The sequence below is a fragment of the Remersonia thermophila genome, chromosome 2 (assembly GCF_042764415.1).
Source record: "Remersonia thermophila strain ATCC 22073 chromosome 2, whole genome shotgun sequence".
In the NCBI taxonomy this organism is placed as follows: Eukaryota; Fungi; Ascomycota; class Sordariomycetes; order Sordariales; family Chaetomiaceae; genus Remersonia; species Remersonia thermophila.
This window is the reverse complement of record NC_092218.1, coordinates 4815937-4836232: the sequence shown is the minus strand read 5'-3', so window position 1 is coordinate 4836232 and position 20296 is coordinate 4815937. Positions and strand designations below refer to the sequence as shown.

Genomic DNA, 20296 nt, shown 5'->3' with positions numbered 1-20296 from the left:
TGCCGCGCAGTCCTCAAGGGCCGAGACTGCTGTGTTGTTTGGAGAAAGCACGGTGTATCCGACATTCCGAAAGCCAACGTAAAAGCGATCAGGCGTGTTGCGCAAGGGCAGACCATGACCTGACTTCACCTACGTGCCCACCTCCTCCACGCCGTCGCCTTCCTCGCCCAACTCCGTCTCCAGCGCCTTGGGCACCTTTTCCGTGCGGGCAGAGCGTTCGTGAGACGCCTCCAGGCCTCCAGCTGTCACCCAGAGGAAGTAGTCGGTCCGGAAGTTGTCAACCTGGTTGAAGAACAGATGGAATCTGGAAACAACAGTCAGCGAGCTTCAAACCGTCTGTGCTTGCTCAGACTTACGAGTTCTCCTGCTCTTCCAGCTCGAACATGCGCCGGTAGATGTGCTGGTCTTTGAACTCCTTGATCTTATCCTCCCACTTGGAAAAGTCGATGGGCTCTTTACCCAGCGAGGGCGCCCTCTTGTTGTACTCGGTAAACATGGGCCGCTCGAGCATCAGTCCCAGACCAGGGGCCTTGGGGATGCTGATTCGGCGCGGACCGTAGCTGTCGGAGATGAGGCTCAAAGGCGCGCCGCAGCGCACCACCATGACGGCCATTGCCACCATCTTGCGGATTTGGTGCATCATGAAGGACTGACCATGGACACGCAGCGAGAGCCACTGGGTGTCGCGGATCGTGATGGGCTCGGGGTTCACAACGAACGACTTGATGTGCCTCTTTGCCGAGGGGTCGTTGTGCGCCTTGAGGATGGTGTAGTTGTGGAAGTTGTGCGTGCCGAGGTATTGGTTGAGAGCTTCCTGCAACTTTGCGATGCGGTCCGGGCTGACGCGGTACCGTCGTTTCGCTGCGACGTACGCCGCCTTGACTTCCCGGAGGGCCATCTCGGCGGGGGTCAGCTCGCGCTCGGTCTTATTGCCCTCGGCTGCCTGGTTGGGCTGCGGGGTGGGGATGGCGGTCGACTCTGCGCCTGGCGGCTCGGCTGCAGCAGCCAACTTTGAATCTGGGTTCGTCCCTTCCTCGTTGTCGTCGAGGTTCTGGTCCTGCGTGTCACGGATCTTCTTGAGAACCGACGCCCTGACATCCGGATCGAACTTGGCAAGGATAGGTTGGATGTCGTTCTTCTCCACGTCGGCCCAAAAGTCCTTGAGCTCGCCAATTCGCGCCATGTAGTCGTCATAGACGCCCTTCTCGTGCGCCGCCTCGGCCAGCTTCTTGCCCAGGAAGCTGTGGGGCTGCGGCGGCAGCAAGGCGTAGCTGGGCATCAGGTACTCGTATTGGCGAGAGTCGCAGGCCTGGTAGCAGCTGAAGCCATTGCTCGTGCGCTGGATTCCCCAGACCCGGATTTGGTCGGGCAGGTGTTGGTTGACCTTGTCGACGATGTCTTCGTCCTCCACGATCAGCTTGAGAGACAAGACGTTCCCCGCGGCGTGCACGCCCTTGTCGGTGCGGGCGCAGCGCACCAGGCTGGACTTCCTGGGGTCGTCGGCGTTGGCCTTGGAAATGGCACCCGCGGCGACGAAAGCGGCGAAGAGATCGCCCTCGATGGTCTTTTCCTTGTGGTTGATCTGGATGCCGTGGTAGCCGGTGCCAGCGTAGCCAATCATGACAGCAACCTTGCGCTTGGGCCGGCGCTCCTCGGCGGCGATCTCCTCGGGGGTGAAGGGAATGCTCATGTAGCTCTGGCCGTCGTGGTTGTTGTCGATGACGCGCCGGCGTTTCGCATCGCGGTTGTTCTGAATCTGTTCGCGCTTCCCGGGAAGGTCACCCCTAGCATCTCGTTAGTGTCGGCATGGCTGCTGAGGCCCCGCCGGACGCGCCGTATAGGTGAGCGAACGTGACCTACTTGGCGCTGCCAAAGCCGTTGTGCTTGCGCTTCCGCTTGTCGTTGCCTCGATCGCGACCGCCACGCTTCCCGCGCTCGCCGCCGTGCTTTCCGGTCGGCGCGCCAGCGGACTCGGATCCGGGAACGCTGGACGGCATGTCGTTCTGTGGCTGACTAGTCTCGCCGGCAGCCATGATGCCAATCGGAGGATAAATCGCATGCCTCGCAGGCTGTGGGCGGCGGCAAGCAATGTCAAGTTCAGAGACCTGCGATGCGAGCGTGAGGGTTGATTTTTTGGATGGCCCGTTCCCCACACCGGCATCAGGTTTCACAAACGCCAATGGATGTGGGGCAGCTTGCCAGGGGCGGAAAGTGGGGCAGCAGCCGGCGGGCTCCCGGTCCAGTCCCGCCGGTCTCCACGGCGAAATGGACTGCCCAGACCTTCCAACCTCCAATACAACATTCGAGGCACATCGTCGGCGACGTCCGCGGAGTCTCCAGATGCCGGTAGGAGAACACGTTAGGACTCAGGCTCGGGTCCGGACTAGGGATCCTACCGGCCATCTTCGTCACTGTATGCATTGCATACTTCCATTTGGAACGCGACGGGGTAGACGGCAGTGGTGCAGCAGCAGGTGATGAGATGGTAGAAGTGAGAAGGCGATGAGGACAGGCGAATGGCGCTAATAGTAGAGCCCGAGCTAGAGAACATTACCAACTCCACCTTACGCAGTACCCAGGACTTCATGGAGGCGTTGAAGCAAGTGCTTGTTTTTTGGAGGCCGTCCGAGGTTGTTTCGACGAGTTTGGTGCTCTCTTGTGCCCCCAATGGTCAATAACGTACCTCACATGGTAGAAGTTGGCGTCGCAAGTTCTGGGCTCCACGGTTAGACGATGGGTAACGATGCGGTAGACCCTGTTGAGGCAACTTACCGTCATCATGAAGTTAAGTTGCTTACTGCGTAGGTACCTTACCTACCGGTAGGTACCCAGTGAGGTCAGGTAGGGACTTCCACACAGGCACAAAACACCTATCCGCTTGATGGGCCCAAGCCCGCCATTGCCCCAACCGCGGGCGTCGCCTAGGTGGCTGCCGCGCCGTAGCATCGCCGATTCCAGCCCAGGGTTCAGATCCGGGGCCGTCAATCCGGTCCAATAGCTGTCCCCATCACCACAGGCCTATGTGGCAGGGCGTGCAAGCGATTCGCTCTTCTGCCGCCCTGCCGTCAGCAGCCACAAAAAAATCGATTCTTGGCGTGCGTGATCCATGCCCTCAATTCAGCTGCGTCCCGGGTGCTGTACTATATTACACAGTAGATCTAGAGATTGGAGATTCTTTACAATAACACACGGGAATGTATAGTACTTAACCCTTCCCCCCGGACAGGCCTTTGGGCTAGAAAGGAAACCGTGGAAGCTCACCGGTACCTAGCCGGGGGTAGTTACCTTATGTTGTACACAGCTTTGCGATGATTTGGCTGGCTGCCTTATTTGAGGTAGTTAAGGTACCATTCATGGGCCCTCGAGGAAGCCGATGCTCGTTCTCGGTTTGCGCGGTAGGGCTGGGCCGCGCCGCAGTGTGTACACAGTAGGCCGCTTTTTCTCCCCTGTGCCTCTCCTCGACGTCTGACGCTCGCATTTGGCAAACAAGCGAAGTGAAAGTCAGGTGCGAGCATTTCGGTCGCATGCCGCATGCATGGAGTTGACCAGGGGTTCAGGTGTCAAGGAAAGGGGCGTGCCACGAACGACGATCTGATCTAAAACAATTAGTTAACTAGTTATTAAATCCCTGCGACTGCCTGTTGTCGCGCAGATGCCCTCGTCTCCGCGGCTTCAGTTGGCACTAGCGTTTACGGTGGTTCGCCAGACTCGCTGAGTTGGTCCATCAGAGCTCGGCATCTGTTCCCACGCTGTGTCAAGTTCCATTGTGCCATCGATTGAACTTGCTGACCTCAGTCAGCAGGTAGCAGTCTGCCATGGCGGCTCCGGGGAACCGTTTATTCCATGTCGCGCTCGCCGTGTTACCTGCTGCGGTGTTTTTCATCGAGGCAGTTGTACCGGCCAAGGCCCAGCTGATCCAGTGTTACAAATTCGACGGCACCGTCGCGCACAACTCGACAATATGCCCTGGTTCAAATGCCTGCTGCGGTCCCACGGCGACCTGTCTTTCGAACCGACTCTGCACCGCTGATTCGGACCCGTTCTCCAAGGCAAAGCCTGTCCGCGGGCCCTGCGCCATCAAAGGCTGGGATGAGAGCTGTGCTCAGATTTGCATGTACGGTAAGCTACTACCTCTGTACCTCGACTTGGGATCCGTCCAGCCTGTGCTGGTGCCAGTAAGCCCATCATCTGGCTGACGCGGGACACCGCAGAGGAGCTGGACAAGTATCCAAGGGTCAAGACCTGCGCGGACGGCAGCCTCTGCTGTGACGATGACCCCAACTGCTGCAACCGGGGCCAGGGAGTGTTCCTCGACACGAACGGCCAACGAGTGTCGACGAGGGTCACAGGAGAGCTGACCCGGTATCCCCCCACGGCCGGCGGACGGTCGCGATATACGATCCTCCCATCCGGCGCTTCCCCCAGTCCCTCGCCAAGCACGGACGACAACGGCCAGACACACACCACCACCTCTGTTTCCAGACCTACGACAACGCATGACGGCGATGCAACCTCTGGAGAGTCGGTTCTAACGGCTACGACGCCCTCTGACAGGGATGGTGCGAGCACCTCGTCAGGGGCCGCAGCTGCAAAGCCGACCCGCGACCCGGACGCCGATTCCAGCTCCGATCCCGCCACGGACCGCGACTCCGAGTCCAAAACGGATGGCGCCACTGACTCCAGCTCGAGGTCGGCTTCATCGCAGTCCGCCGACTCACCCGAATCCTCCTCTGGATCTGATCGGTCCCTCCCTCTTAAGCTTGGCCTCGGTCTGGGAATTCCCCTAGGCTTGCTGGTCTTGTCAGCGATATTGTTTATCGTGTTCCGCCTGGGCCGCCAGGCTGGTCGCGGGCAGCTGGCCGAGTTGGCGTCGGCGTTTCCCCCCTCTTCAACGGCCCCGTCCGAGTACCAGTCCACGACGACAATCACCAACGACAGCCCTGCCATGTACCAACCCATGGCAGCCGTTGCCAGCTACCCATCAGTCGCTGGGCAACCTGAGCCGCAAAATCAGCACATGAGACCTGTCGAGATTGACGGACATATGGCAGTTGAGATTATGCAGCACGAGCCGCGGCCAAAAATTCACTACGACGTAGTCGAACTTGGAGGACAGACTGCCGTCGAGATCATGACACACCCGCCGCGCACGCAGCCACCACAGTATTATTGAGAAGGGAGGCCTGTTTGTATTATTGAAGAATTGTCTAGTGTTAACAGCCCCGAGCTTTTGCGCATCCCAGGACCATGCCTCAACCCTGGTAGTTCTGATGCCGAGAGTTTTCGGAACGTCATGATGCCCAGAATACAGCTTTGCCGCATAAACAAACCTCCTTAGTCATGGAACTTGGATAATAATGGAGCTAAGGTCGGGCTCTGGAGCTCGGGATATCTGGGGGCCTCGCACAGTTGATGGCAGATGACGCTCTAGCAGAAAATACTTACTGCGTACAGCCAGGGTTGGCAGGCAACCTGTTCTGGCTGAGTCTACTTAACCATGGATCAAACTCAATTTCCTGGGCTCAGCAAATGTCCTCAATTCACTGTCAAAACATTCCAACGTTCTTGTGTCTGGGGAACTACTTGCGTGAGTAAAACACGGCAACTGATAAGAAGCACGCGCCAGCGCTGGCCATGGCGCGGTCCGTCTTGTTGTCAGCGCCGTAATTACTGCCCGACGGCATTGGCAACCATCCGAGGCTAGGTGGTGGACAGGGGCGGTACTACTGTGGTGTGGGTGACGGCAAAGAAGACGATCATCCATATTGCAGGCAGTCTTCCAGTCGTCGGGGTGGAGGAAACGGCTAGTGGTAGTGCAGGCTTCCTATGTTTCGGTTGTTCTTTTTCTTGCAGCTTGATGGGTAAAACAAACACGGACCACCCTTGATGAGGATTGGGCTGTTGATGGAAAGCCAGGATCGACCCCGGCTGTGTACTGTGTACGTTGCAAGACAATGTCTCATTCTTGCTTGCCAGATACCTTACAGGAACATGAATCACGAGTTTAGGTCCGCGAACGGCCCGAGGACCGTCAACGTTGGGGACAACCAGTTCACGGTGGTAATGTGGCTGAGTCAAAGGGAGCTATTTCCTTTCTCTTTGCTATTGCGAGGAGTATTGACATAATTAGACAGGCCGCAGATGTGACTACGAACTCTGCACGACATTAGGCATCTAAGTTACTCTCACCCGTCATGTATTACCAACTCCAAACGAATCACCCACAAACGCCTAGTAACACTATCTCACAGACCGGAAGAAGCAGCAACTCAAACAGGAATGCTCGGAGCCAGGCTCTTGTACACGTTGCAACGGTCGAGGCGACCGCCCTCCCAGTTGGCGACGTTGACGACGCTAATGGCGTTGAGCAGGCCCGGCTGGGCGTATTGGGTGACGGTGGTGCCGTACAGCGTCGGCACCGTGTACGGCGTGCCGCCGGTGATGTTGAGATTGACCATCTTGGGGTTCGCCTCGTTCCAGGTAGGCCAGTTGGAGATCGGGTGCGGGGCCGTCGGGTCCGCAGCGGCAGCGCCGTTGGCGATGGCGGGGGAGATGGAAGGGTTACCAGTGCGAATGAAGTTGCCCCAGATGCGGCGGAAGGCGAGCGAGAAGTCGTCCGAGTGGTTGGGCTCCTGGGGGCCGAAGTAGGCGCCCATGTCGGCGGTGTGAGCGGCATGGGGCACGCTGTACTGATACACGTACGCGGCCTTGCCAGGCTTGGTGTACGACGAGGCGAGCCAGAAGGTCGGGCAGGCGAAGGTCGCCTCGGCGTAGATGTTGTTGGCACGCTGCTGCTGGCCATTGGCATCGTTGGACATCTCAAGAGCCGTCGGCCCGCTGAGGCCCGTGGTGTCGTACATAGGCGCGCTGGGGTCCGTGTTCGCGCTGTTGGGGTTGGCGGCAAGCACGGTGTTGAGCTGCGTCGGCGACAGGTTCTTGAGCTGGGCCGACGACAGCCAGCCGATGAGATCGGCCTCGGTGATGATGCCAGGCGGCACGAAAAGGCTTCCCTCGTTGGCGTTGTGGCCCACCAGCAGCCTGTCTCCGTTCATCTTCTTGGTGGCAAACTGCTGCACCGGACGGTTCAGGATGTAGCTGTTATCCGTGACGGGACCAAAGGCCCAATAGCCAAACGGCGCCGCCTGAGTGACCTGGTGGTTGGCCAGCTGCAGCGCGTTGGTGTCCTTGCCGACGAGGCAGTTGAAGACGTTGCCGCTGCCAGGGCAGCCGGCAGCTTGCGAGAAGGCATAGTAGTTGGCGGTTGGGTCCGGATCGTTATACTTGTACTGGGAGGGCAGGTACGGCGACGCAGCAATGCCCTGCTTGTACAGCAAGTTGCCGATGTTACCGCCGAGGGCGATGCCATGGTACATGACGGAGCCGCCGCCAGCAGACTCGCCAGAAATCGTCACCCGCGAAGGGTCACCGCCGAACTGGCAGATGTGCAGCTTAACCCAGGCCAGAGCGAGCGCCTGGTCCAGGATGCCGGCATTGACGACGCCCTTCTTCTTGACCTCGTTGGACGACAGCCAGCCGAAGGCACCAAGCTGCAAACACCGTTAGCCCCTGCGCCAAGACCCCCGACGACCTTGACAACTCACCCGGTACTGGATGGTCACCGCCACGAAGCCCTTGTCGTTGGCATTGATGATCTCGGTCATGTCACGGCGCCCATCGCCGAACCCGTAACCACCCTCGTGGATGTAGACGAGTACGGGGAGCTTCTTCGCACCGGCCGGGGCATAGACGTTCAGGAACAAGCAGTCCTCGTTGCCCGGGATATGGGGCGCATAGGGAAGGGATGGCATCGCCTGCGGGCACACGGGCCCAAAGTCAAAGGCATTGATGGTGGGCGGGAAGAGCTCGGGCGGGAGCACCTGCGGAGGCTGCCACCGCAAGCTTCCCGTAGGAGGAGCGGCGTACCGGATTCTGGAGGCAGGTGTCAATAGAAAGCAGGACCAAGTCAGGAATAGACAACGGAGGTGCTCGTACCCTTTCCAGTAGTTGAGCCCTGTTGAGGCGTCATGGTAACCCTTGTATTTGGCATATCCAAGGTTGACGGTGAGCGAGTCTTGCCGGCAGGTGAAGAGGCTGCGCTTCTCGTTGGTTTGCGTCTCTTCGGCCTGCGTGAGGTTGGCGAGGAGATCCAGAACGAAGCTGCTGGCGATGTCCTCGGCTGGCTCCTCCGGGGAGGGGGTCTCCGTGGGCGCGGGGTCCTCCGTCACAAACGAGGCGGGAGTGCATGAAACAAGCCTGCTGGCGAGCGCCAGCACCGCGAGCCGTTTGAGAGCCATCGCGCTAGATACCAGCTTTCGGAGAATTTGGAATTCTGGCGCAGGTTGCCGCGAAGGACTGGAGATTCAAGACCGGAATCACGGGCGCAATTGTCGCCTTTAAAATCTACAATGGACCAACACGTCCAACACGAAGTGCCCCATTTAAACTCCTTTCATCATTCTAGCCTTGCAAGCATGCAGAGCTAAATGTTATGGAGAATCAGCATTGATGAGCCCATGTAACGCTGACGATAACAACTAGCGCGCGGGCTAGTCCCATATTTTGCTGGAGTCGGGTCTTGGAAGTTCGGTACCGCAGGGCACCATTGGGGGCCGCAGCGCATGGCAGAGAACAACCGGGCCACTCGGCAGATTCCACGCTCCACAGGCGGGAAGACCACGGCTGTCCTGAAGACTTGTTGGTTGTCAAACCGGTTCTGCCATCCCGAAGACGGCTTGGCCGACAGGGTTCTGGGGTCTGTTCTCCCGGTCTTGCTGGGTAGGTACTACGGAGTGGCCGTAGCCTGCAGAATTCCAAGCTGGACGCCGTCGATTTTTGAATTGCAGTGGCCGCCACGCCTCGGGATCAAACAAAGGGGCAAACCCTTTGGGACTCCTATTTTTGAGCATGGCCTGATAATTCCCCACTCTTGCCTGCACTATCAAGGGCCCTGCCTCCATGGAAATACCCGGCCACGTGGATTGCTGCGGCCCCAGCTGGCCTCAACCATCCAATGCAAGCGCACGGACTGGAGCGGAAGACATCCGCTACACTGCGTATTGGCAGCGAAACCCTGTTATGCAGCAGAAGCGGGTTCCTGACCCGGCTTCTTGGCCTGTTGTCTGTGCACAAACCCAACAACTCGGCTCGGACGACGGCTGCCTGGGTGGGCACTTTCGCAACCCAAACTCAGATTCAACACACACTCCAACGCACCCCACCGATAGGTACCTAGTTGACGCTACCAAAGGGCGAACCAACTCCATATATGTACCATACTGTATGTACATCGTGTGAAGTGCATACTAATTCTACACTACTACCAGTACTACACCACCCTACGCTGCTTTAGTGATAAAACCACGCTACCAAACACGTGGACTTGCCTCTGCTAAATTGGTGCATTGTCTGGACTGCCTGCCCTTGGTGCCACAGGCTAGGCCAGTAGCGAGCCACTGGAGGCATCGCGCCCTCTCCCCTCTCGCAGTCTTGCCTGGGTTGGGCAACCAATTCACTCTGGCTCTGAAGTTCCAACATGAAATCCTCATCAACATCGTGTGGGTGCAACGGGTTTGTGCGCTGCAGTTTCGCCTTGCCTCGGTGGCTCGCCACCATGGGCTATCTCCCCCCTACCCAAGCAGCTTCTCCATCCCCTTGCTCTTCCGCTCAGGCCTCTGTCTCGCCCGGGAACACCTGTCGAGGGGAGTCAGCGAGCACCGAATCAGGCGCCATCACCGACAGGTCTCTTGCGCTTCTCCGCAACCGATAACCACTCCGGCCGATCATGGCCAAGCTGAGGTCGCCGAGCCATCCTCGTGACCTCACTCCTTCATCAACTTTAGGCCGTGGCACATCTGCTGCGGAAAACCGTTTCGACCCTTGATTTTCTTCTTGCGACTTCCTGGACCTATCCCACCTCGCATTTGCTGCCCTCATCCCGGTCCCACGTGCGCGACCCCTGCTCGCCATGGACTCGGCTGCCGGAGCCGCTGCCCTGCCGCCGGGCGCCTTCACAGATGACAGGCGCGGCACCATCACTGGCGTTGTCATCTTCTGCCTCCTATGGTCCACCCTCATGCTCGGCCTGCGGCTATGGACCCGCATGGTCGTGATCAAGCAGGCCGGTGCCGATGACTACGTCTGCATTGTTGGCTTGGTACGTCCGATTTCATTTCTCGGCGTCATGTTTGGATCCTCGGCTGACAACGACCAGCTCACCATCTACGGCACCGGTATTGCCATAGCCCACATGACCAAGTATGGCCTGGGTCGGCACGTTTACACCATGGCCCCGACGGACATTCCGCTGTACATGCGGGTAAGTGTCGCCGGCAGACAACTCGGCCATGTGCCAGGCACTAACACTGGCAGGATTTCTATGTGTCCATTGTCATGTACTGCTCAGCGTTGCTCTTCCTAAAGATGACGTTCCTCCTCCAGTACTATCGCGTGCTGGCGGTGGCGCAAATGCGCATCGTCTACCTGGTCAGCATGTTCATCGTCGGAGGGTGGGCGTTTTCGCAGGTCATGGTCGGCGTCTTCACGTGCACTCCTGTTTCGGGATTCTGGGACTTCACCATCGAGTCCAAGTGCATTCCAAACCAGCCGCAGTGGTACATCAACGCTGCCGGCAACATCATCACCGACGTGGCCGTGTTTTGCCTTCCACTGCCGGCCATCTTGAAGCTAAACTTGGCCCGAGGCTCTAAGCTGGTTCTCCTGGGCATTTTCTGTCTGGGTTTCTTGTGAGCATCACCATCCCCCCTTCCTGACCACCTCATTCAACCGCACAAGCGCGACCCGAGATATGCTGACAGGGCCTTTAAAGCACCGTTATCATCTCCGGCATTCGTATTCGCTACCTGAAGGTTACCGAAGACTTCCCATGGTGGAACGTCGAACCATCCATCTGGTCTTGCATCGAGCTCACCTCGGCCATAACTTGCGCTTGTTTGCCCACGTTGCGGCCCCTCCTCAACCGGTTGTTCCCCTTCCTCGGCTCGCAGTTTGGTCGCTCGACCAACGAAGGGTACATGTACGGGGGGAAATCTTCTGGTACCAATGGCCGGAGCACCATCTCGGCTGGCGGTCCGTCGGCTGTCGAAGCCCAAGGTGCACGAACCCGTCATGATCGCAAGATGGCTGAAGACTCGGCCGGGTCCATCAACGGAAGCGACTTGGAGCTCTCACCAACGGCGGCGGCGCCGGGTGACGGTCTGCGTTCCAATCCCTTTGAGGTGCATGTCGTGCACGAAGTGAGCATGGGTATTGAGCGCGGAAGTGCCTTGCCAGATGGCCATCTTGGCGTGAGGGGCTATGTTGAGAAGCCGGCTTGGGACCGGTAGCTACAGGCTATTTTCAGACTAACGTTATGGTTTACGGTGCAGAAGGACCTCTTCTTGGAATGTGTTAATGATGTGATATCTTTCGTTCACATGGGCCTAAGGCATAGGGAGGGACGGTTTGGCGGCGATAATGATTAAGATGCGATATAGGACCTGACCCGATCCGTATTGGAATGGACTCCGAACAGAAAGAACCTAGATGACACCCCATCTTGATAATAGATACCCCTGTTGGTCCGTAATCCGCCCCTTGGGCACCGGTCAGCCTACTCGTCCAACTCAACAACAACCTTGACACCGCTCACTCCCTTTCTGACTTCATCCATTCCAGCCTGCAGGCTGCTTAAACCCCCGTCGACAACCTGCACCTTCGCCGGGACCACCTCGCCTGTCTCGAGCCACTTGCCCAGCAGCTTGTTAAACACCAAGCGTCCCAAATCTATCCTTTCTTTCCAGATCCTCTGCCCGGCAACCCACAGGACTTGCACGCTCTCAGGTCTGGCTACTGTATCAGGCCAGGGCAACAAGGTCGCCAGTATCTTTTTACGGTCGGAGCCCGGCCCGTCCTCGGACTCGGCTAGGACGCGTGCCACCAGCGGCAGGGTTTCCTCGGTTGAGATGGCGTCAAGCGCCAGCGTGATGGGGGTGCCCGCCTCGCGTGCCGCAGCGAGCAGATCCTCAACGACCGTTGGAGAGCGGTAGTCGACAACGGCAGTGGCCCCAAGAGCGCGAACCCTGTCGTGATGCTGGGGTGACGCCGTCGCAAACACGACCAATCCGGCCAGCCGCGCAAACTGGACCACGGCCGAGCCTGTGGACGACGCGCCGCCCCAGACGAGAATCCCCGTCTTTGTGGGATTGGTGCTGGTTGCTGTGTTCTCGAGATCGGAGATGGGCAAGCCCAACACGTCAAAAAGCGCGATTGTGGCGGTTGAGACGGCGGCTGGGAGCGTGGCGGCTTCTGAGAAGGTGATTTTGTCGAGGACTTTGGTTGCTAGGGCATCCATGACGGTAGTGTAGGTCTGGAAGGCGCCCTGGTCCGAGTTTCCCGTCAGGAATCCGGCCGCGGAGGCGAGGACCCTATCGCCCGGCTGAAATAAGGTGACGCCGGGGCCCACCTGGTCGACAACGCCGGCGAGATCGGTCCCGAGAACGGCTGGGTAGGATGAAACGGCGAATCCGTACAGTTGACGCTTCCAATCCATGGGATTGATCGCGAGGGCGCGGTTGCGGATTAGGATCTCGCCCGGGCCAGGAGACGGGATCTTGCGCTCCTGGATATCCAAGGCGCTTCCTGGGGAGGGCAAAACGGCGGCAAGATTGGAGACTGACTTGGTCATTGTGGCAAGGATGAAGGTTTGAGGTTAGTCTTCGAAGCTGTAATGAATGACGGTTTCAGTTGTACTGCTTTGTTTGCGCAGTTGTTGCCACTGCCTCTTATACCTCCAAAAGCTCGAGACATCATACCGTCGCCCTTCCCCTTCCCAATGGTTTAATTCATCCAACGTGATCATGTTCAACCAATCGCCTCAAGCCGCCCTCACTTGTGTCTCAACGACCAATGTCACAACAATTGGTCAGCCGGTTGTCCCAGTGGCTATCTCATGTGGCACAGCAGAAATATTTGATGGGATTTGTCAGACGATGATAGCCTGCTTGGAAATCAAACTCCTCGCATTTGGCCTGGCCTCAATCCAGGTAATAAGCTTGTTGGTCCTGCGTATGACTGCTAATAAGCCAAGTGTACATTCACCCTCGGAGTTAATCAGGTCATTTAGGGGTAGTCTAGGTGATTGACGCTATTATCTCCGGTATTCCCACTGTAGGGCGGTCATCGATAGTTTTGATCCCCCAGTCCCAGAGGACAAGTAGATAGATCCTTTCCAATGCCGTCTCCATGTATCTTAACAGACGAGTAACTACCTCAATACCTAGACTCTCTCCATGACCTGGTAATTAGTGGATCCAAAGCTCACGGACCCAACGCTGCCAGATGTGGTGTGTCTAGTTGAGAATAGGGAAAGAGCGCAGGTGGGTATTTAGAGCTGAAACACCTCACATAGTGATTGAGACACGACAAAAAACGGACAATTCTCACGATGTTGTATACGAAACTGACCCTGATTCGTGGTCAATGGTTGAGGGCGTATCACAGCCCCGGATCCTGATGCCCCTTGTTTTCGCGACGCACAAGTTCAGCATCCCCTCTGTCCTTAATTACCTCAGAAAAGCCGTCCGTCCTTGCTAGAGGCCACTAGCCCTGGGACGTATGCTTGATAGGTGCTGTACAGAGCAGGATGGTATTGGTACAGCCACCCTCGTCACAGGGCAACTGCTCCTCTTTCCAAGGAGGTTTGAATGTGAGAGACACTTTTCTGACCGTATTCCAAGCACTTCCCGGACCGACCATATCACATGACATTTCCCATATATAACCCTAACCCTTGCAATCGCACTTACACTCGCAGCCACCAATCCATCGACTTTAACAAGCATCACAGTCAAAGTCAATCAAATCAATCAACCTCGCAGGATACAAGAGCGCCCCATGGCCATCATTCTCGAGCCACGAAAGATCCATGGCGAGAAAGAGCCAGCCCACGCATCTATGGTGGGATCGCCGAAATCATGGGAATGAAGCAACCGTTGGCTGACTCATAGGCGCGAGGCAGACAGGGCATGTGATTCGAGTGCACATCTGGAAATCTCCGATGTGTCCCATGAAAGAACTGCGCAGAGCCATCGAAAACCCCAAAATATGGTGCAGCACGTCAGCTTCATGACGATACGACAGGCGCTTCACTCCTGTGACTGGTAATGGTGCAGTCCCGCGGGTCTGATCGGAACGCCTGCCGGCCATCGGCATGACGTCGGGCCTGCCTGCAGTCGACCAAAAAAATCCCGTCATCTAGATCAAGTGCAGCGCCATCTTCAAAAAATAGCGACTGCTGTGACAATCACATGGTTGTCTTGAAAGGGCAGGCTTCTGCCTTGCCTAGGCGATAGGCAGCGAGGTAGTTATGAGGGACCGTTAGGGGTGCATGACTGCGCTGTGGCAGGGGATACCGTTCAGCCTAGGCGGCCCAGCCCGATCGCGCCGCCACGCCGTGACTCACCCGGACCTGCAACACCCCCAAGAAAGCCCAATAAGAACCGTTTCCAACCCACCCTCCCCACGACTGCGGCCTGGCCACGAGGCTGACGAGCAAGGTTCCGTTGGTTGCCGCCAACAATGACGCTTCCAGGGGAGGCCAATCAGTGCTTAAGAACCTACCATGACGATGTCCGCCCTTGCTGCTGCGTATAAGACACACCAGGCACGTCTCGATAGTTCGGCTGCCTTCCCCGGTTTCGGTCAGACACAATAGGATTTCTCGCGGTCACAGCGAGCAGCATTGCGCTTGGTTGCCGGTGTGACACGGCCAACGCACGTCCTCAGCAGAACAAGACTAGGTCGAGAGAAGACCCCAAAAACCAACGTTAAAAACCATGGGTCTTGCACTCAGAGATCCTGCTTATTTTTCTTCTTTCGCCCACGGGGCTTCTTGCACCGATCGGCACTACACGGCACGGGACGCCGATCCGACTGTCGGCACCGCCGACCAGCTCGATGACCGCAATCGCAAGCTAAGCCGGCACCTCTCCCGGCAGGACAGCAAGCATCAACACCGAGACTGCGCGCCAGGCGCCTGTCGCCTCGGGCGTGGTTATCAGTGTTATCGCGTTCTAGCCAGCCGCACACGACGCAGGCATCGCTCGCGTGCTCGCCAGCTCCACCACCGCCTCGAGGCACGCGTGACCCCCTTGACGTCCGAGACACATCATGTTAAGCCTTACTGTCCATGGGGGGCGGAAGCGGACGAAGGCGTCACCCTGGCGCGCTCGAGCCTCTTGTTACCGGGCGAGTCGGTCAACGGCATAAGTAATGGCAATTCCGTGTCCCAGGACGGCTCCGGCTCTCAACAAGACCGGCGGCGCGCCAGGAGCAGGAGCAGTGCATGCACCGGTGGCCTGCAAACGCGCCCGCCGTCGCTGGAGCGGCAGGACGCCTTCCGAGACGAGAAGACGGCGAAGAGACACCGAGCACCTGGGAGTTATGGAGGGTACGATTTCGACGACGACGACAACGCCAACGACAACGACGGCGTCGAATCTGACGCTGACAACGCCCAGACCGCAGAGCTCTACCGCCTCGGCCTGCTCTACGACAACGACTACGAGCGCGGAGCGGGTTTCTCGCTTGCCTATCTGGATCACGGCATGCCCGTGTACTCGCTTCGCGTGCGTCAGGTGCGGCGTCCTCAGAGGCGGCAGCAGCATCAGGAACGGCAACCTAGGGGCTGGTCGAGTCAGGAGGGGGCGCACAGTCGGGGCGAGAGTAATAACGATGACGAGATCATGAGGGACAGCGACGATGGGCAGGGATATTTGGTGGATCTGGCGTTTTCGGCGTTTGGGGAGAACGAGGCATTTAGGCAGTGGATGGTTCCGGGGCCACTGGAGTCGGGCTTGGGGCCTTCAGGGCACGGGAGACGGTCTGGCAGCCGCGAGCTGACCCAACCAAGTGCGCACTGCGCACCACTGTTGAGGGTCGTCTATGAGTTGACCGAGGCACCCACGCCCTCTCCAACGGCCGATTGTTTTCTTGCGGAGGACGTTTCGGTTTCGGATGTTTCGACTTGCGGCTGGGCAGATGAGGACGACACGGCATGGTCCTTGTTAGACACGGTCGGGGAGGTCAATGGCGCGGAGAAGGGAACGCTGGTGGATGGCGACGAGGTCGACCCCTGGGTGATGCTGGACCGCGACGGCTCGTAGCAGGTCTGCAATGAGATCCCCGACTGCCCCCGGGTCTTGGCCGTCATGCAGCTGCGTGCTGCCTCGGACTGGCCCTCGATACGGCCTGGCACACTCAGGAGTTGAGCGAGTTGTAAGGGAAGATGAGCTGTGTGCTCGCGGCCATGCCGCTCGAGCTCGCTGATCCACAAGGCGTGGTGTGCCAGCTTGTAATCTACGCGTTTGGGGATCAGGATTGCATTACTAAGGATTCATGTTTTCGCTGGGCATATCTTCGAGTTCTGAAATTCGTGAATGAATTATATTGCTATTCGGGTAAAACGCCCGGTGCTCAGCGCTGATAAACCACCCTCCCGCTCTCCGTCCTCTGCAAAATGCGGGTGATGTTGCAGTGCGCCCTGTAGTTTACATGCCTGAGCTCTGATGTCATCTCAAATAACTACGAGTTCGGCCTCCTTCGGCTTGTCTCGGCGTCTGAAGTGGCTTAAAAGACGTCAACGCCAATGGCCGAGAGAACACACACAAAGCAATCCGCACAATTCTATCAACTTGCCCGTGTTCTGGCCATTTTCTAAGCTCAGGCACACCCACTTGCCTGAATTGCTTCTGAGCGCTTACGCCACGATGTCTGCCCCTTCCACCACCACACTCGCCGCGCGGGCGCGCGAGTTCAAGGCCTTCCACGCCCCTGGCTCTCCGCTCCGTCTAGCCAACGTCTATGACGCCACCTCGGCTCGCATCATCGGCTCTCTCCCAGGTTGTCGCGCGCTCGCCTCAGCCAGTCACGCCGTGGCTGAAGCTTCGGGGACCACTGATGAACACCTGACGCTGGAGCAAAACCTCACACACCTAGCACCGGTGGCAGCCGTAGCGCACGAGTTGGGACTGCCCCTGACGATCGACCTTCAGGATGGATACGGTGAGCGGCTCGAAGAGGCCGTTTGCCGGGCAATTACGGAGCTTGGGGCTGTTGGGATCAACTTGGAGGACTCGCGTCACGAAGATGGGAGCATGATGGACGAAGACGAGGCGGTTGAGAGGATCCGCCGCTCGCTCCAGGTTGCGGCTGACCTGGGTGTGCCGGACTTTGTGGTGAATGCGCGTTCTGACACGTTTCTGATGAAAGCTGGATCGCTGGATGAGTCGATCCGGCGCGGACGCAAGTACCTGGAGGCCGGGGCAACGACGGTGTATGTGATTTGGCCGTTTGACCAGGAGATGCTTGCGGAGGATGTTAAGAAAGTCGTCGGCGGACTGGACGGGATGGTCAATATCTTACCAAGGAAGGCGTCCACGGTGCAAAGCCGGGATTTCACACCCGTCGACGTCGCTCAACTGGGCGCCGCGAGGATCAGCGTCGGGCCACTCCTCTACCGGGCCATGAGGGAGGCGTTGACAGATGTGGCGAACGAGGTGTTTACGGAATAAAAGGGGGACCCACCAGCCAACGCTGGTGACACTGCTTACCCCGGTAATGTACCTAGCTAATGCAAAAATACCTGGCTGGAAACCTCATCGCAAGACCAACATTCGAGAGGAAAACTGTTGGCTGGGACCAAAAATGACCTGATCAGGGCCGAGCCAGGGTTCGAACCTGGGACCACTCGCACCCAAAGCGAGTATGCTAACCACTGCACCACACGGCCTCCGCGCTGAAGTAATCTGCTCAGCGTCTGATGTTGCCTTGCTGCAGTTGGGCAGCGAAGCACCGAGGGGCTTAGGGACCTTGGTCAACACCAACACAGGAGTGGACGTTCGTTCACTCGATGTAAGCCACCGATGCATCATCAAGACATAGATGATGTTGAAATCCGACGAGCTGATTTTCCTCATTCATACCTAGTAAGAAAAATACGTTGTCGCAACTACACTTCAATACTCCGCTCTACGACTTCCGAACCCCCTCAAGCTCCCCCCGGCCCCCCCTCTTCCTGTTGGTCCTCTCAGACCTTCTTAACACTGCTTCAGGGCATCGCCCGCCTGAAGCTCCGCCAACATATCATCGCTCGCCTTCTGAGAGATCATGAAGGTCGAAACAACGGGGAACACGCCCGGGATGCGGGCAAAGGCGCTCGCATCAACAACGCGCAGGCCGCTGACGCCGCGAACACGGAACTTGGAGTCCAGCACGGCCAAGGGGTCGTTATCGGCGCCGATCCTGCACGTCGAGGTCGGGTGATGGCCAAAGGTCTGCTTGTGAATCCAGTCCTCATCCTCCTTGCCGCAGTAACCGTTCGCATCCGGTCCACCGGGGCGCGTGCAGGGAGGCTCGGTGGGCGTGATGCCGATGCGGCGGTACACGGTGCGGATCCAGGCGACCGTGTCCTTCATGGCCTCAAGGTCGTACTCGGCGCCGCTGGCGTAGTGATTGAAGTTGATCTCGGGCGTCTCCGTCGGATCCGCGCTGCGCAGCTTGACCCAGCCCTTGTTGTTGACGCTCGAGCCCTTGACCATGCTGACGCCGTACACGTTGAACGGGTCCTGCGGCACACGCACCGGATTGTCGGGCCAGAAGCCGCGGAAGAGGAAGCCCTGGCCGCCCATCAGGAACATGTCACGCTCGCCGTGGGCGGGGTGCTTGGTCTTGAACATGGCCATGCCGGCCATGCCGGAACCGGCGCTGCCCGCGCCGACGATGGGCATTTCCTGGTTGTCCATGAGGTTCTGGCCAACGCCCGGAAGGTCCTTGATGACGGGGATGTTGAACTTTTGCAGCTCCGTCGCGTTGCCGATGCCGCTGAGCATCAGCAGCTGCGGGGAGTTGAAGGCGCCGCCCGAGATGATCACCTCGCGCCGCGCGATGGCCGTGCGCTTGACGCCCTGCGCGTTGGTCACGCGCCGACGGTCGGCCTTGTAGAGCGAGCGGCCAAAGAGGTACTCAACGCCCGTGGCGCGCGGGGCGCCGCCGGCGCCAGAGCAACGCGTGCCGCTGGTGTCGAAGAGCACCTTGGTGGCCAGCGAGGTCAGCTGCACCGTCAGGTTGGCGCCGCTCTGCACGGCGGCCTGGATGTAGTCACGCGAGGCGTAGCGCTGGCCGTTCGCGTACTGGTGGTTGACGGCCCCGTAGATGCTCGACGTCTGGTCGCGGTTGGGCGTGATCTCGTTGGGGTCGCGGATGAGCAGGTTCGACATGCTCTGGGTGAGGCCCAAGTCGCGCGCGAACTCTTGCATGACGCGGTTGCCCTGCAAGGGGCTGATCCGCGACTGCGACATGGCCCCCATCTGCGTCTGGAACCAGCCGTCGAAGCCGTGGTTGGGGGTTCCGCGAGGCAGGTAGTTGTTCTTCTCAATTTTGACGAAGATGTTGTGCATGTTCTCGGCCCTGAGGAGCGTCAGCATCGGCGGGGGTTTGTGCTTCCAAGAGGGGCGGGGGGGGGGGGGGGGGGGGGCGGCATATGGCGGTGCTCACCTCCAGCTGTCATCTCCCGTCACTTCGGCGTGGTAGTTCCAGTCGCTGTCGCTTGGCAGCCAGCACATCATGGCATTGATCATGGATGAGCCGCCGAGAGTGGCGCCGCGTGGGTAGTAGACACCCAGCAGCCTGGACCCGGCCGGCGCGCCGCTCTGGCCGATCCAGTACCGGCCGTCCGGCGTCAGCCAGGTCAGGTGGCTGTATTGGTTGTCGCGGGGGTCGCCCTCCGGGTAGTGCTTGACGTAGAAATCCCACGTCACCGTCGGCGTGTACCGTCCGAAGCCCTGGCTCGGGCTGTTGTCGCCAGCCTCAAGGAGCAGCGTCGAGTAACCGGCCTTGGCGAGGTTGGCTGCGAGGATGCCGCCGCCAGGACCGCTGCCTACCACAATGTAATCGTACACAGCACCATCAGCGGGAGCCGTCTGGCCGGCCGCGAGTTGGCCATGGAGGGCTCCGAGAGAGACCAGCGTGCCCAGGGCAGCGCCGCGTCCTGAGTTGAACTTCATGGTGAGACGTCGATCAAGCTGCGCACCGAGACCGACAGCATGGGGCCATCAACCATGGGAGGCAGCGGTCGTGGGCGCGCACCCTCTATGTATATTCTGGCGTTGGCTCGCAGAGCTGACGGCCTATCCCCACCGCGTCCTGCCCACCCCTCCCTGTCTAATCTAGTCGGCAACATGTAGCCGGACTTATCCGCCTACGACGTTGCAGATGTCGACGCAATGTAGATTGTGCTTGAGCC

The 20296-nt window shown here is 58.7% G+C and overlaps 8 protein-coding genes and 1 non-coding gene across 9 annotated transcripts; 4 read left to right on the top strand and 5 right to left on the bottom strand.

Annotated features, from left to right (window-relative positions):
- Window positions 1–129: 129 nt before the first annotated feature.
- VTJ83DRAFT_2805 (uncharacterized protein) lies at window positions 130–2033 on the bottom strand (the record flags this gene model as incomplete). Its single annotated transcript, XM_071009116.1, has 3 exons — window positions 130–304; window positions 357–1784; window positions 1861–2033. 3 exons carry the CDS (start codon window positions 2031–2033, stop codon window positions 130–132), a joined length of 1776 nt encoding a protein of 591 aa, XP_070869345.1.
- A 1782-nt stretch (window positions 2034–3815) lies between these two features.
- Window positions 3816–5173, top strand: VTJ83DRAFT_2804 (uncharacterized protein; the record flags this gene model as incomplete). The annotated part of the gene is made up of 2 exons (XM_071009115.1): window positions 3816–4119; window positions 4212–5173. The coding sequence occupies 2 exons, from the start codon at window positions 3816–3818 to the stop codon at window positions 5171–5173; spliced, it is 1266 nt and encodes a 421-aa protein (XP_070869344.1).
- Window positions 5174–6269: 1096 nt separating this feature from the next.
- On the bottom strand, window positions 6270–8294 carry VTJ83DRAFT_2803 (uncharacterized protein; the record flags this gene model as incomplete). The annotated part of the gene is made up of 3 exons (XM_071009114.1): window positions 6270–7547; window positions 7602–7929; window positions 7993–8294. The coding sequence occupies 3 exons, from the start codon at window positions 8292–8294 to the stop codon at window positions 6270–6272; spliced, it is 1908 nt and encodes a 635-aa protein (XP_070869343.1).
- A 1670-nt stretch (window positions 8295–9964) lies between these two features.
- On the top strand, window positions 9965–11342 carry VTJ83DRAFT_2802 (uncharacterized protein; the record flags this gene model as incomplete). Its single annotated transcript, XM_071009113.1, has 4 exons — window positions 9965–10153; window positions 10211–10315; window positions 10369–10742; window positions 10826–11342. 4 exons carry the CDS (start codon window positions 9965–9967, stop codon window positions 11340–11342), a joined length of 1185 nt encoding a protein of 394 aa, XP_070869342.1.
- Window positions 11343–11608: 266 nt separating this feature from the next.
- VTJ83DRAFT_2801 (uncharacterized protein) lies at window positions 11609–12682 on the bottom strand (the record flags this gene model as incomplete). Its single annotated transcript, XM_071009112.1, has 1 exon — window positions 11609–12682. The coding sequence occupies one exon, from the start codon at window positions 12680–12682 to the stop codon at window positions 11609–11611; it is 1074 nt and encodes a 357-aa protein (XP_070869341.1).
- Window positions 12683–14831: 2149 nt separating this feature from the next.
- On the top strand, window positions 14832–16160 carry VTJ83DRAFT_2800 (uncharacterized protein; the record flags this gene model as incomplete). Its single annotated transcript, XM_071009111.1, has 1 exon — window positions 14832–16160. One exon carries the CDS (start codon window positions 14832–14834, stop codon window positions 16158–16160), a length of 1329 nt encoding a protein of 442 aa, XP_070869340.1.
- Window positions 16161–16763: 603 nt separating this feature from the next.
- VTJ83DRAFT_2799 (uncharacterized protein) lies at window positions 16764–17567 on the top strand (the record flags this gene model as incomplete). The annotated part of the gene is made up of 1 exon (XM_071009108.1): window positions 16764–17567. The coding sequence occupies one exon, from the start codon at window positions 16764–16766 to the stop codon at window positions 17565–17567; it is 804 nt and encodes a 267-aa protein (XP_070869339.1).
- Window positions 17568–17712: 145 nt separating this feature from the next.
- Window positions 17713–17785, bottom strand: VTJ83DRAFT_t40. The gene has a single exon. It is a non-coding gene; the product is annotated as a tRNA-Pro (tRNA).
- A 307-nt stretch (window positions 17786–18092) lies between these two features.
- On the bottom strand, window positions 18093–20057 carry VTJ83DRAFT_2798 (uncharacterized protein; the record flags this gene model as incomplete). Its single annotated transcript, XM_071009107.1, has 2 exons — window positions 18093–19461; window positions 19549–20057. 2 exons carry the CDS (start codon window positions 20055–20057, stop codon window positions 18093–18095), a joined length of 1878 nt encoding a protein of 625 aa, XP_070869338.1.
- Window positions 20058–20296: the final 239 nt, after the last annotated feature.